Source organism: Dermatophagoides pteronyssinus, unplaced genomic scaffold (assembly GCF_027571235.1).
Source record: "Dermatophagoides pteronyssinus isolate colony J.1.1.1.1 unplaced genomic scaffold, Derpt_VIB-CSIC_2022.12 sq0019, whole genome shotgun sequence".
Classification (NCBI taxonomy): Eukaryota; Metazoa; Arthropoda; class Arachnida; order Sarcoptiformes; family Pyroglyphidae; genus Dermatophagoides; species Dermatophagoides pteronyssinus.
The window spans coordinates 583911-598955 of NW_027461543.1; the positions used below are offsets into that span (position 1 = coordinate 583911).

The window sequence follows — 15045 nt, forward strand, 5'->3', positions numbered from 1 at the left end:
ACATGTCGATCCCATTAGTGTCGATATAGTAAAGTAAAGTGTAGTTGAAACAAACAAAAACATTTTTTTTTTTTTTTTTGTATATAAATAAATAAACAGACCAAAAACAAAACAAATCACCATTGTTAAGTCCATTTCGGATGAAAAACAATAGAATAATTCATCGTATTGTATCACATCAATAATGAACAATGTTGTCCATTCTTCCCAACTGAAATTATACCTAAAAATTCTTTAAATTCTTCTTTGCATTCAGTAGCCGCTAATTAACAAGAAAAATTTGATAATTTTTCAACAAAAAAAAAAATTTTTTATTCAAAATTTACAAAGAAAAAAAATTACAAACAAAATACAATTGATTAATTAATTATAAAAAAACCCCCTTTAATTTACAAGAACAAAAAAAAAAACACCGTTAACCCTTAACTTGATTGAACATCATCGAATCACATCACATGACCATTGTATTTGTTCCGGCAGTAACAGCCGAAGCAGTTGATATAGCCATTCCTGATGATGATGTTGATGTTGATGTAGATGATGATGAACAAATTATTGGCACTAATGATTCATAATTAGTACGTTGTGAACCATTTGTTGTCGATGATGATGTTGATGATGATGATAATGATGCTGAATTAGCTATTACTGTTGACATTGCTAATTCATCAATCTTCAAACGAGAAAAAAAACGAAAAAAAAAATTAGCCTTGTTAAGAAACAAAGGGTTAAATAAAAAAATTTTTCACCTTTTGACCATAATTAACAAATTGACCACCACCACCACCATTACCATTGATGTTAATCAATTTAGCTGTTGCATATAATGGTTCATTATTGTTGTTGTTATTGGCTGATATAAATGTTGTACGTTGTCCATAGATTGCCATATTATTACCTGATTGTTGTTGTTTGGATTGTGTAACAACAGGTAATACATCATATGGTAATGCATAATTTCCACCATTACCTGAATGGCCAATACGTTTTTGTGTTACATAACCATTACTGTTATTATTATTATTGGTAGAATTATTTAAAAATGATTGTAATTCTACCAGATCTTTTCCCATTGCAATTGTTTTTCCCTGTTGTTGATGCCTTGGTGACCTAAAAATGATAAAAAAAAATCAAAAAGAAATCCGAATATGAATAATGTCCAATGATGAATTAGATTGGATGAGGATGAGAATGTGTTTATCATTCAAAACACACACAGGAAAAAATAACACTTATTACTACACACGGTGGGGATTTGAGATTGGTTGGACAACCAGCAACCAACACCATTTATAAATGTTTAATCATCATCAAAGCAATCAACATTAAATTATTATTAGCATCATTTTTTTTGGTAAAAAAAAAGATTCATCGCCGTCAATTAATATGATTACTACGTGTAGAACGCATTATACAAGGGAAAAATACATTATCATCATGTGATACATACATTAATGTAAGTTGATGATGATGAAGATGCGGATGATGATAAGAATGATTACGTAATTGTTGTTGTTGTTGATTATTATTAGTGTTAATCAATGATGTTGGTTCACTATCGATTAATCGATTTTGTAAATCACCATAATCACCACCATTACCAATGATACCATTTGTTGTTGTTAATATTGTTGATGAATCTGTTGATTGACATTGACCAATACCACCGCCACCATTGTTGATTAATGGATTAAAACCATCCATAATTGTTATTGAATTTGAACGAACTAATTCTTTTAAAATTGACATTTCTTGTTGTTGTTGTTGTAAATCATTTGGATCATTTGAATGATGATGGGGATGTTGATGATGTGAATGATGAAAAGGCACTTTATTTTCCGATGATGGTGTTGCTGAATTCCATGTTTTTGACCGGGAAAAAACAAAAATTTGAATTTCAAAATTTGCCTTCAAATCAAACGAAAAACAAAACTTACATGGCTGTCTTTGATGATGATGATGAAGATGACCATCATTATTATGACCATTATGACCATTACCAATTGGTTGTAAAAATAATGAATGATGATCACGTGAACAAAGAAAACAAGCAACAGCAATTATAACAATAACAACAATCATTGATGATATGATTGGTAGTAGAATTTCATAATCACCGAATGATATTTCTGTTGTTGTTGATGATGGCATTGGATATGATATTGATGATGTTAATTTTGTATTTGAATTATCATAGCCAATTTTATTTAAAAATGATGATGATGATGAATCTGTTCGAAAGATAATGGTAAAAGTAAAAAAACAAAACGATTATCATTAGATAACACACAATGTATATAATTAACTGGGAAAAATTTTGATTTAAAACACACGCCATAGCACACATACCAATATTGGTTGTAATATTAGGTGTTAAAAATTGATGGATTACTTGTGTTGAACCGGCTGATGAATGTGCTGTTATTTCTAATTCATATGGTTGATTTGGTATTAATTTTCGTAATAGAAAATTTTCTCTTGGATTATGTTGCATGGATAATATTGTCCAGCCTGTATTTGACATTACATTTGTTGCAGATAATGTAGATGATGATGAATGTTGTTGTTGTTGTTGTTGTTGTAAGGCACTTGATTTTTGTAAACTTAATGGACGTATACGTAATGTAAAATGATTGATTGGACATTCATTATTTTTCCAATTGATCAGATTAATAATAATCGTAACGGTTTTTGAATTATCTGAAATAGTTTCACTAAGTAAATTATTTCTACCAGGTGGTGTTGGTGCTTCACCACGTGTACGAGCAATTAACGGTGTACTTGGTTCAGATTTACCTACGGAATTATGTGCAGTAGCAAAAAATTCATATGATCGACCACATTCTAAACCAGTTATTGTATGACGACCATTTGGTTCCAATATTGATATATCATGCCAATTATTTGGCATCAACATCGATGATGATTGTCCAATATTGTTGTTGTTGGTCACCACTGACGATGACGATGATGATAATGGTTGATATAAACGATAATAAAGTGTTAAATCATTTGATGAACTGCTACTGCTTGCTTTTCTCGATGATAATTGACCACCACTTCCACCGCTACCACCATAAGTAGCTGATAACCAACTAATTGTAATTGAATCACTTGTAGATGAATGTAAACGTAATAATGGTGCACTTGGTGGTACATCAGCTAATGTTTGTACGGAAACAATTTCCGAACGTGGCCCAGTACCACGTTGATTAAATGCCTGTACCCATGATTTATAAATGGTTGATCGCTGTAGATTAGTTATATGTGATTCATATCGGCCATTAACCTGTATGTTTTCAACTGTTTTATATAGATCGGTATCAGATTTTTCTGAACGATAACCAATATAATAACCACTAATTTCACCATTCCATTCGGATTTTTTTGGTGCCTTTTTGTAAATGGTAAAATGCAAAGAAAGGAAAAAAAGCAAAAAGAATTTAGCAAAACCAAAATTGACACAATTAATCCGATCAAAAAAAAAGTTTTGCATTTTGTGTGTGTGTGTGTGTGTGTGTGTTTTTATGTTTGTGACATACATTTATATCTCTCGTTCGTTTTGTTTTGCTGGTTCTCGTGTAGATAGGTTACGAGTAATTCATATTTTTTTTTTTTTTTTTTGGGGGGGAAAAATGATTTATGATTGGAAATATTCATAAATGTCGTGTACATATGTTACTATTTTAATCATATTACAAGACACAGCCAAAGAGAGAGAGAGAGAGATCCAGAATAATATCTCTGGATTCATGTAACATGCATGTTTTTTTTGCAGTGTTTTTTAGGTTTGTTTTCTTGGGTTTGTTTTTTTGCTTGCAACTAACAAACATTCAAACATTTCATTCCATTCTAATACCTTCCATGTTATTTTTATTGAATTTGGACCGGTAGGTGTTGCCTGTATATCGATTGGTGGTGTTTCTGGTGCACTTTGTTCAGTACGAAAACGTAACCATTTTGTATAATCACTTTGTCCTAAACGATTTATAGCTGCTAAACGTATTTTATATAATGAATTTGATCGTAAATTATTAATCATTGTTTGTCGTATTGATGATGATGATGATCCATTTGAAATGATAATTTTTTCCATTGGAATATTGATTGTTTGAATTTTTGTTGTTGTTTTCGGTATTTTTGTTTCAGTTATTCGATCATCACCATCATCATCATCGTCATCATCCATATCTAAAACATTGATTGACGAATCGGTTGTCGATGTCGATGATGATGATATTTGATTGTCATTTCGTGTTGTTGTTGATGGATTCGTAATAAGACGATATTGTACCACATAATTAACAATATTAGAATTTCCATTAAATGATTCATGCCAACGTATTTCCGTTCGAGATTCAGTCACGTTTTGTATGGAAAATTTTTCCGGAACATCAGGTTTTTCTAGAGGAAAGTTTACAGGCAAAAAAAAATTAGCAAATTTGAAAAAAAATGAGACCAAATGAATGAATAGAAAACAATTAAGCTAATAGCGTTAATATGGGAAAATATTAGGTTGTTCGGAAAGTACTGTCGGCGTTTTCGAGCACCATTTTTGATCGTCTCTAAAAAATTTTTGGTAGGAGATTTTGAAATTTTTTAAAAGCAAATTAATTTCTTGGTTATCTGGCTATAATTTGATCCAAAAATTTCATCAATTTCCCAGCCCAAAATTTTGCTAGGGCCGCTGGAAGTGACCCTTGTCAAATTCAAAATTTTGACGTTTTTTGTTTTCAGTCCACTGTGACATCAAAAAAATTGTCCAACAACTTTTGGCCCCTAACTGATGATCTCTCATGTCTTGGGACTAACCAGAAGTGATTTTCAAATTTTTGCTGCAACGCGATCATCCTCAAAAGCGGTCTGATTTCCGGTCGGAATAAGAATGTTTGATGTGCTGTTTTCCCTATACCATTATGATTTTTTCCAATTTTTTTTCAAATCTTGAATGATGATCAATTCAAGAATTTTTTGAGATCAAAAAAAGCCAACAAAAACTTTGGGTTGAGAAAAAAATCCACAATTCTCGATGATCGACAAACGCATTGAAAGGCTATGCACACAAAACGACACGACATTCAGACGGCTATGCAATAGACGGGTCACTTCCAACGGCCCTAGCAAAATTTTGGGCTGGGAAATTGATGAAATTTTTTGATCAAATTATAGCCAGATAACCAAGAAATTAATTGGCTTTTTAAAAATTTCAAAATCTTCAACCAAAAATTTTTTAGAGACGATCAAAAATGGTGCCGACAGTACTTTCCGAACAACCTAATATTTGTAAATGCCCAAATTGAAACAAACGAAAATGAATGTTTTTGTCTACTTTTTTCTCTTTTTTTCTGGTTTAGGACAGAATTTTTTTCGAATCGAAATTGGAGACTTTTTTTTCGGTTTGGAATTTACGGACCAAACGAAAAAGCAAAAAGTTGATTCGAATCACTGCTGCTGCTGCTGCATACTCGGAAATGAATTCGAACGGAATTTCCGAACGATATTTTTTTGCTTGCATTTCATTACAGGGGTTTTTTTTACTTTTGTCAGCAAATTTTTTTTTTGGTCAATTTTTGTTTGAATTCGAATCATCTTTCATCCGGGTATTATTATTATTATTACAAATAAAGTAATGTTATATGAATATCAATTGGTGAATATTTATCATTACCGAAATAACGAAAAAAGAAAAAAGAAAAACCGGATTTATGCATGTCTAAACACACATAATAGTAATGAAATGACAAATTCACAAATGACGTTATTTATAGAAAAAGTTTTTTTTTCAAACCAAAAAAAAACAGCAGATTTTGTTCATAGATTGAAAGTTATTTCGTACAAGATAATGAATAACCGGCTGTTGTTTTTTCTCTCTCTTAATATCGCGCTATCAGTTCTTTTTCTGATTATCCTCATCATCATCATCATCATCATCATTGATTCTGATGATGACCTTTTTTTCTCTCTCTTCAAGTCTACTTTATTTTCATTGATATTTAGTGGCTATGACAATCTAAATTCGCAATTTTTTTCTTCCTTTTTTTTGGTTTTAATTCCCAATCATTAACATTGACAATAAAACCGAAAATAAACGAACGAACGAGAGAATCGAAAAACCGGGAAAGAATAAAAAACTCTCTCTCTCTCTCTCACTCTCTCTCACTCGCTTTATTCCATGTCTATATGAATGGTCTATCTGATTGTAATTTGTTTCATTTCATTTCATTTTCATTTTCACCCCACCACCATTATTATTATTATTATTATTTGCAGAATATCCAATTCTAGAATCCATAGAATCACACACACAGTCACATAGACACACAGACATTATTATATTTTTTTGATGCAGAGAGAGAGAGAGAGAGAGAGAGAGAGAGAGAGAGAGAGAGAGATGGAAAGTAATGGAAAATGAATGAGATTCATTCATTCATTCATTTATTTATCTATCTCTTCAACGAAAAAGCCTAGGTTATTTTGCTTCTCTTGGTTGTTGTTGTTGTTTTGCTGTTGTTGTTGTTGTTGTTGTTCTCATTACGTCATCATCATCATCATCATCATCATCATCATCATTATTATTATTATTATTTGTCACGCACTGATAATAATAATTAAAGGTTCAATTTCATCATTTATATGTGTTCTGTGTGTGCCGTGTGGCGCCAAATGAATGAATGAAAAACAAAAAAAGCAAAACGAAAAAATAAAAATGAAGAGCCCGTTTTATTTCAGAAAAAAAAGCGAAAAGGAAAAAAAGGAATTCTGATATTAGTTTCAGTTTTTGTTTGTTTGTTTGTTTCGATTCTGGTTCTGGTTCTGTTTCAGATCCCGTATTAGTTTTTTGTTTGTTGTTGTTGATTTTTTCTAATGAAAAAGAATTATCGAAAAAAATACCCGTATTTATTTCTCATTTTGTTTATTTATTTCGGAAAATTTCCCGGAAAACATTTTCATGACCCTTTTTTTCAATGTATCGATAGTATCGATAAAATAATAACACAAGCAACAACAACAAACGACTTACCTTTAACAATAAGACGAATTTTCATTTCAGCCCAACCATATTCATTTGATGCTTTACATAAATATAAACTTGAATCTAAACGTGTTGGTTTACGTATGGTTAATATTGAAACAATAAGATTTTTTGATTTTTGTTGATTTATAGTGGATGATTTTGATGTTGATTCTGTTAATCGATCAACAATATCTAATTCGGAATTCATAACACCAACATCATTATCATTATTATCATTTAATTCATCATCATCATCATCATCGTTGATATTATCATTATCGTTGTTATTGTTATTGTTTCGTCGTTCATCTAAAAGAAATTTTCGGGAAATTTCTTTAATTCTAGTTTGGCAAAAAGAAAGAAAGAAAAAAAAGAAGAGGGAAAAAAACCGGAAATTATTCTGGGAACATTTTTTTCAATTTCAAGAAATTTTCCAGAAAAAAAAATAATAATAATTACTCAAATAGATATTTATCATTAAAATTATCATTGGCATTTAATGATATTTTGGCACGATTATTATTATTGCCATGATTGTCACGTTTTGTTGTTGATGATGAATCTAATGATTCTAAATTTCGATTGGTATCATTGATTAATTGAAACCATTCCATATGTATTGGATGATCACCTTCCGGTGGACATATTAATCGTACTGGACGATCTTTATGTGCGGATTTTTGTTGTATTGTTATTTGAAATCTTGGTGGTTCTACGTGATTTTTTTTGAAAAATGAAATGAAATTTAATGAACTTTATTGGCAAAAATGGACAACAACACTTACCATTAATTTTAAGATGAATTAATTTTCCAATATCCGTACCATATCCATTTGTTGATTGACAAATATATTGGCCAGATTGTTGATGTGTTGCCGATTTAATTTGTAACGAACCATTTGAATGTAGATAATAATGTATTGAATTATAGATTGGTATATATTCCCATGGGCTTGTACCTATTATGATGTTTTTTTTTCATTTTTTGTTCAAGGGGAAAGAGGAAAATTGGCAAAACAAAACAAAATAAACACACAGAGGGAAAAAACGGTTAAACATTGATTGATTGATTTATTTGATTTGATTTGATTTGATTCGATTGAATCGAGCGCACACAGGGTTAACAAAAAGTCGAAACAAAAAAGGAATGCAATGAAAAAATGTGTTTTCAATTGTTTTTTCCCCTATATATGGAAAAAATAACCCCGGAGAAACTTTTATTTGATAATGATGATGGTGGTCCGTCCATGTTTCTTTTGACTAAACATCGACAACAACATCGATGATGATGGTCATTAAGAAATCAACAACAACATGGTACAATCATTTATACTGATCCTTGATCAACATCATTAATACTCGACAAGAAAACGAAAAACACATTTTCAACACATTTTTCATTCATTCATTCACTGTATGACTGAATTTTTGTTTGTCTGAATACCAAAACGGGTGGAAAAAAACTAGAAAAAACCGTATGGACAAAACATCATCGACAGTACAGAAGTTTTTCGCTTGCTTTTGCTGACCCATACCAAACTACTGCTGCTGGGTTTGGATAAGCGAAAGAAGGAAGGGAAAATCTGGCCAAAAAAGAAGAGAATTTTCCGATATCGATAATATCGATCCAGTATCGGAATCGAATTGCGAAAAACAATATTCAACGTTATTCGACAAAATACACATCATCATCAACATTGGTTCGATTTGGTTATATTTTTTTCAATGTTTTTTTTTGTTTTTTTTGTTGAAAATGATGATGATGATGATGATCTATAATAATATGGATATTGTTGATGATCTATCGACATTCATTCATTCATTCATTCATTCATTGAGAATCAATAGAAATAAAGAAACTTGTATTGATTTTGGGTTTTTTTTAATATAATTCTGCTGCTGTTGTTCTATTCTGTGTAATTCTGCAATTCTGTTATTCTGTTATTCTGTTATTCTGTAGAGAGAGAGAAAAAAAACTACTATAGTTTTTTTTGGGTTATAATCAAACAACCAAACAAAAAAGTATTGATTACATCATTGTTGTTAGTTGGTTGTTGAAGAATTTTGCTTCTTCGTCCTTTAGATCCGGAACTTGAGCAACAAAAAAAACAGAATAATAATAATACATATTATTCTTCACAAAGATCGATTCTTCTTCGTTTTCCTATTCTTTTTATTCGAAGAATATTCTTATTCTTTATAAGCAAAAATCAAAGAAAAGAGAAAAGAAATTCATTTTCAATGAAACGAAATGAATTGAATTGATGATGTTTTGACGAAATACTTTTTTTTTCCAATTTTTGTGCTTCTTGGGTCGAAATAGACACACACAGCCAATTCATTCATTTCATTTCATTTAGTTTTTTTCATTCATAATGAAAAAAAGACTAAAAATCTTACACCATTCTTCGAACCAAAAAAAAAAAAAAAAAAAAACACGTTTGATTCGTTTTCTTTCATTCAATCGATTAAAGTTTTCTCTTTTCTACTTCTTCACTTAAATTTGCTTTGATTTCATTTCATTTTTATTGAATGAAACTCATTTCATTCAATAAAAATGACGATCATCATCATCATCATATTGATGATCGATAATGATTCTTTTCTTTTCTTTTCTTTCGTTGTTTGTTGTTATTACCAGTTATTAAAACCAAAAGCGTTTCAATTTTCATCATCATCATCAATATGATGATGATGGTATTTATGAAAACAGAAAAGAATTCTGGAAAATTTCTTTTGCCATCATCATCATCATCAACGTTTGTATCTTTTAGAAAGTTGCCAGAAGTTGAAAGAATCATAATTTTGGAAAATTATAATTAAATATTTGTAACACAGCAAAAACAAATACAAAAAACAAAAACAGCAGCAGCAGCGATTCATTCAAACATTTGATTGACGAAACAACAAGAAAAATTGTTGAAATGAAAATTGGAATGTATGGCGTCTTTCATCCACTTTTTTTCCCCCATTAAACTGAATGTTTGCTGTTGAAAAAATCGATATTTTTTTCAACAACAAAATAATATGATTTGATTGCAAAAATTTGATTTGTAGTATTCGATCGAATACAAACTATCATCATCATCATCGATGATGATTTTTTTCCAAGATAAAAAAGCAGTTATTATCGTTGAAACATTTTCAAAATAATGAAAAAAAATATGGATGGATGGATCAAACAAACACAAAGGTAATAATAATGTTCAAGTAATTTCATCAGACAGTGATCATCATCGAATCGATTTGATTTGATTCGATGATGATTCAAACTTTTGATTATGGACTTTTGGTTTTTCTTTTTGGAAAAGGAAAATAACCGAAGAATAAAAAAAGTTTTTTTTTAGTTCCAAAATGATTGCATTTCTCTTTTGCTGAGCGGGGGTGTACTTTCTATCCTTCTTTCTTGTTTTTTTTTATTGTTGGATCTAATTTCAAAACAAAGCAAAGCAAAACCAGAATTTGAATCCCATGAATTTTTCAATGTTTTATTATTATTATTATTTTTTTTTTTGATTTTTAGTAATCATCATCAAAACTAAGTGAAAAAAAAAGCTAGCTAGAATCGATCTGGATCAGTGTGTTTCGTATTTGAGAATTAAAGAAAGCAAAAGAGAAAGCAAAACTTATTAGCAATTTGGATATGAAGTGTGTGGCAAAGATATTGACATTTATAATTTAGATTTATTTTCTTTTCCAATCACCAAACTGGATTATTTATTTTTTGGGCTATGGATTTTCTACTGTTAAGAATTACTGAAAGATTTTTCCTTTATTTTTTTGGATTCTTTGATTCCAGAATCTCTTTTTTTCGGATCAATTCATTTATTCATTGAGTGTTGCGAACAAGAAAGAATAATCGTTATCATCAGTAATGCAGAATTGCGTAAATAATTTCATCATCGAATATCATTTTGGATTCCATACTGCAAACAGAAAATCAAAGAAATCTATTCAACCAAACCAAGAATTTTTTCTGGTCTAGGAAAAAAGTGAAAAAAGTTGTTTGGAATGTTTGTTTTCCCCTTTCCAAAAAGAAAAAAAAATACAAATGATGATGATCAACGGTCAATTTTTTCGTTTTTTTTTTTTTTGATACAGTTTTTCATTTTGTTTTGGTGCCCAAAAGTGCTAATTTAAGAGCTTACTCTACTTGGTTTTGATAACAACTTTTTTTTTTGGCGATTTTTTCTGATTGTCGATTCCATTTCGCATGATTGCTACTTGTGTGTGTGTGTGTTTGAAGAAAACAAACTACAGTGATCCAAATGAAACATACCAGAGAGAAAATGACCACCACGACTATCATCATCATCATCAAATGGTCGATGTTGTTGTTTCTGAAAAATCAAGATTATTATCAACCATAGTTACTTGGCTGCTACTGGGCTTTGTGATTATCGAAAAAAAAATCTTTTTTCGATTCTCAACTCCCACTATTATTTATTATGAAAGAATCTTTTCGTTTCATATTGAGAGCAGCGAAAAAACATAGGTTTTTTTCTCTTTGCCCAGTCATTATATAACCATCGGGTTTTTCTGTTTTCGTTATTCTGTTTGTCAATTGCATTGTGCAGTTAAAATAGTGGACAATGCAATTGACTTTTTCACAATGATCCACTTATAAGCAAAACATATAAATTATTAGCTCGAAACAGAAAAAAAAATTGATAGGCCTGGACTTTATAAAGCAGATGAAAAATACACATCAAACGATTGGTCCCATACACACATAAAGTATCCATTTTTTTTGACAAACGATATCGTTATCGTTTATCGGAAATGAAATGAGAAATTTTCAAGAAAGCGAAGGCGGGAATCAAATGTTTGTTTGATTTTTTTCCCACTTTTTCTTATTGTTCATCATCACTTTTGAGTTCAAATATAAAAAAAAGTTAAGTTCATAATAATAATAACCGAAAAAAAATAACCGGACTTTAAAAAAAAGAAAATAACTTTTTTTTGATTTTGTTGTTGATATAAGTGTGTCTGTTTAGGTGGAAATAGTGAACGAAAGAGAAAAACACATCAAAATAGCTTTTTTTTGCCCCTTTGTTTGATCTCTTTCTCACTTAGTTTTCCTATTCGTTTCTGCAGAACTTCCATATTTCATATTTATTTTACTTTTTATTTTATTTGTCAAAGTTCAAAATTGCACAGGTTTTCTTTCTTTTCAGGAATTGAAAAAATGAAACAAATTTCTTCTTCATTCATTCAAAGAGAGAGATTCATATCAATTTCTCAGATTGTTGTTGTCGTTGGTGATGTGTGTGTGATTTAGACATATAAGAGAGTGAGTGAAAAGAGATTTTCAGAAGAATTTGTTACGCTGAAGAATGAATGAATGTAGAAAAAAAACAAATTAAAATTTAAAAAATAGAAACTTGAAATTCTGTAGAAGAAGACGATGGAAGAAGAAACTTTTTTCAAATATTTTTTTTTTGTTATCATTACACACACTGAACGAAGTGAACGAAATTAAATTCTCATTCAAAATGATTTTTTTCATCAGTACTGATGCTTATGCTGTGCTGTGTGTTTGGTTTGGCTGTGTTGAATTTAATCTCAGGCCAAACAAAATTGAAATGAAACTAACTAATATTAGAGAATCATCATCATCATCATCATCAAACAAATGTCGATTGTAAGTAAGAAAATAGAGAAAAAAAAGTAAAGGTAAAGTGAAAGATGTAAACGAAAGAAGAGTTTTAAAATTTTTACAATCCAATGGATCTCTAACAATGACATTTATTTTTTTTTGTCATTGGAAGGATGGTTGTGCGTCAATGAATTTCAATTAAACTCAATGGGATTTTCAGTTTTGCACTGTGCAAACTTCGTTCTTTTGGGATTTTTTGTTCTTCTTCTTTCAAAAGGGAGATGTAAGAAACTTTTACTTTCGCGTAAGAGAGTGAAAGAAGTAAAAAGCGAAAGAAAGAAATCTTTTTTGGTTGTTGTTGAATGAATGACTTACCTATAGCACGTTTCCATGTTGTAAATGGTTTTGGTGATCCAGATGCCAGACAATCAATTCTAACTGATTGATGTAATATTACCTGTGTATCTTTTGGTTCGATTAACCATTGTGGTGGTGCTATATTTTTTGATAACATTATGGGTAGGATGTTTGGGTTAAAATATCCAAAAATAAACAAACAAAAAATTAGGATTTTTCGAATGACAAATATGAAAACATCAAAATTTTTATTTGAATCAAAGAGGAAAATCTCTATATTCTATCTAGGTTTCTGGTTGATTTTGAACAAACAAACAAATAAGCAAACATTCTGTGTGTGTTTAGTATTTTTTTCTGCAATCTCAGCATCAATTCTGTTCCGATAGATTTCAGGATCACTGATGATGTTGTTTTTCAGTTTCAGTTTTTTTTCGTTGATTAAATTAATCTGATTTTTCTTTTTTTTCACCATTGAATTCTATTTAGTGGAGAAAAAAAAATCCTAACACGGTTGATTCAATTGCTGCTGAATCATCATCAACATGGAATGTCGTGTGAAATGTCGCCTTCAAAAAAAACTTGATAATATCAATTAATTAAGCTTGTTTTTGATTTGGTTATGCATCAAAACGGATTTTCTTTTTTTGATGGATTTTTGAAATTCATACGCCGAATTGTAAAGTTTACTTTTTTCCTACTACTTTGCTAATCAATATTCATTCAATGATTAAGTACAGAATTTCTAATTGGGAATTTTTCTACCAACTAATTCAAAATCCTTGTGTGTTTATTGCTTGTGATTTCACTTCGATCAAACTTTTAATCATATCAGTCGTTTGATAAAATTGATGAATCTTACCATTAACTTTAAGTAATGAACTTTGTGATGTTCTTGCTGCATCATTCGATACTGTACAGGTAATATTACCGGCATGTGCTAATGTCAAACTATCGACAGTAAGCATTGAATAATCACGAAAATGTTGCAGACGATATATGGCACCAGTATCTTCAGTTGGTAAATCTGATTCTAAACGATGACCATCTTGTGTCCAATAAAAACGAAATGGTTGATCACCACGCATTACTGAACACATTGCACGTGCTTTCATTCCGATTTGTAAATCGGCGGGAAATTCAAATGGTGCAACGTGTGGTGGATCTAAAATTTTTTTTTTTCGGGTTAGTTTAAACCAACTTTTAAGTAACAAAAAAATCCACAAAAACTCACCCATTACTTTTAGATGAACAGTTGCTGCACCATTTTTCATAATAAAATCTTTATTTTGAGCATTAATATTGTTGTTGTTGGATTTTTTCCCGTTGTTATCGGTAACAGTGGATGTAGAAAAATTTTCATCAAAATAACAATAATAACTACCTTCATCCAAACGTTTTTGTGATGATTGTATAATTAATGTACCATTTGGTTGTATATGTTGTCGATGATCATATGGTAGTATTGAATTTTCTATGGAAAATTTTTTACGAAAAAAATTTTTGGTTAAAATCTATATAATAAACACGAGAAGCGAAGCTTCTCGAGTGTGGTGCACAAAAAAGTGTGGTGACCAGAGAAATGTGTTAGGAAATTTTTAATACACAAATGTGTTAGAAAGGGTCTGCAGAAAAAGTCAATTTGCGCAACAGTCTGCGCAACACGAAATGTTTCAGGATAGAAACAATTGTTAACGCTTAGGCCCCGGTCTCATTGCAATGGGACCGCGGCCTTAGAGAAAATTGTGGTTTGCAAAAAATCTCAATAGGAAAAATAGCCAAAAAGTGGAAATATTCAAATATAATTTAAATTTGGTTTAAGCAGGTTAGGTTAGGTTTGTGCAATTAGGTTTTCCAGGAGGAACTAACTAAAGCGCCAATATTTGTGGCTATTTTTGGCGATTTTCTCCACTAGCGGTATTTTTTGACCAATTTTCGGTTAGACCCGAAACAAATAAATAGTTGGATCGATCGCAAAAGAACAAAACTTCAGCCAAAGATTTGGGAGATGGGCGGCGTAGCCGCTCATCTGCCAGAATCTACGGGCTGAAGCAAGTATGCGTGCTGCTGGCCAAAG

General features: G+C 30.5%; 1 protein-coding gene across 2 annotated transcripts in view; it reads right to left on the bottom strand.

Annotated features, from left to right (window-relative positions):
* Positions 1-295: 295 nt before the first annotated feature.
* The window catches only part of LOC113789524 (uncharacterized), a 35489-nt gene continuing 20739 nt past the window's right edge, over positions 296-15045 (bottom strand). For both annotated transcript variants that reach the window (XM_075822748.1, XM_075822749.1), the window contains exons 4-15: positions 14203-14442; positions 13831-14133; positions 12990-13109; positions 7801-7974; positions 7475-7727; positions 7022-7356; positions 3860-4404; positions 2350-3394; positions 1938-2231; positions 1451-1853; positions 750-1110; positions 296-673 (exon numbers count right to left, since the gene is read on the bottom strand). In XM_075822748.1, coding sequence (XP_075678863.1) covers positions 452-673; positions 750-1110; positions 1451-1853; positions 1938-2231; positions 2350-3394; positions 3860-4404; positions 7022-7356; positions 7475-7727; positions 7801-7974; positions 12990-13109; positions 13831-14133; positions 14203-14442 — 4295 coding nt within the window. In that variant the 3' untranslated portion in view covers positions 296-451. The remainder of the gene's footprint in view (positions 674-749; positions 1111-1450; positions 1854-1937; positions 2232-2349; positions 3395-3859; positions 4405-7021; positions 7357-7474; positions 7728-7800; positions 7975-12989; positions 13110-13830; positions 14134-14202; positions 14443-15045) is intronic.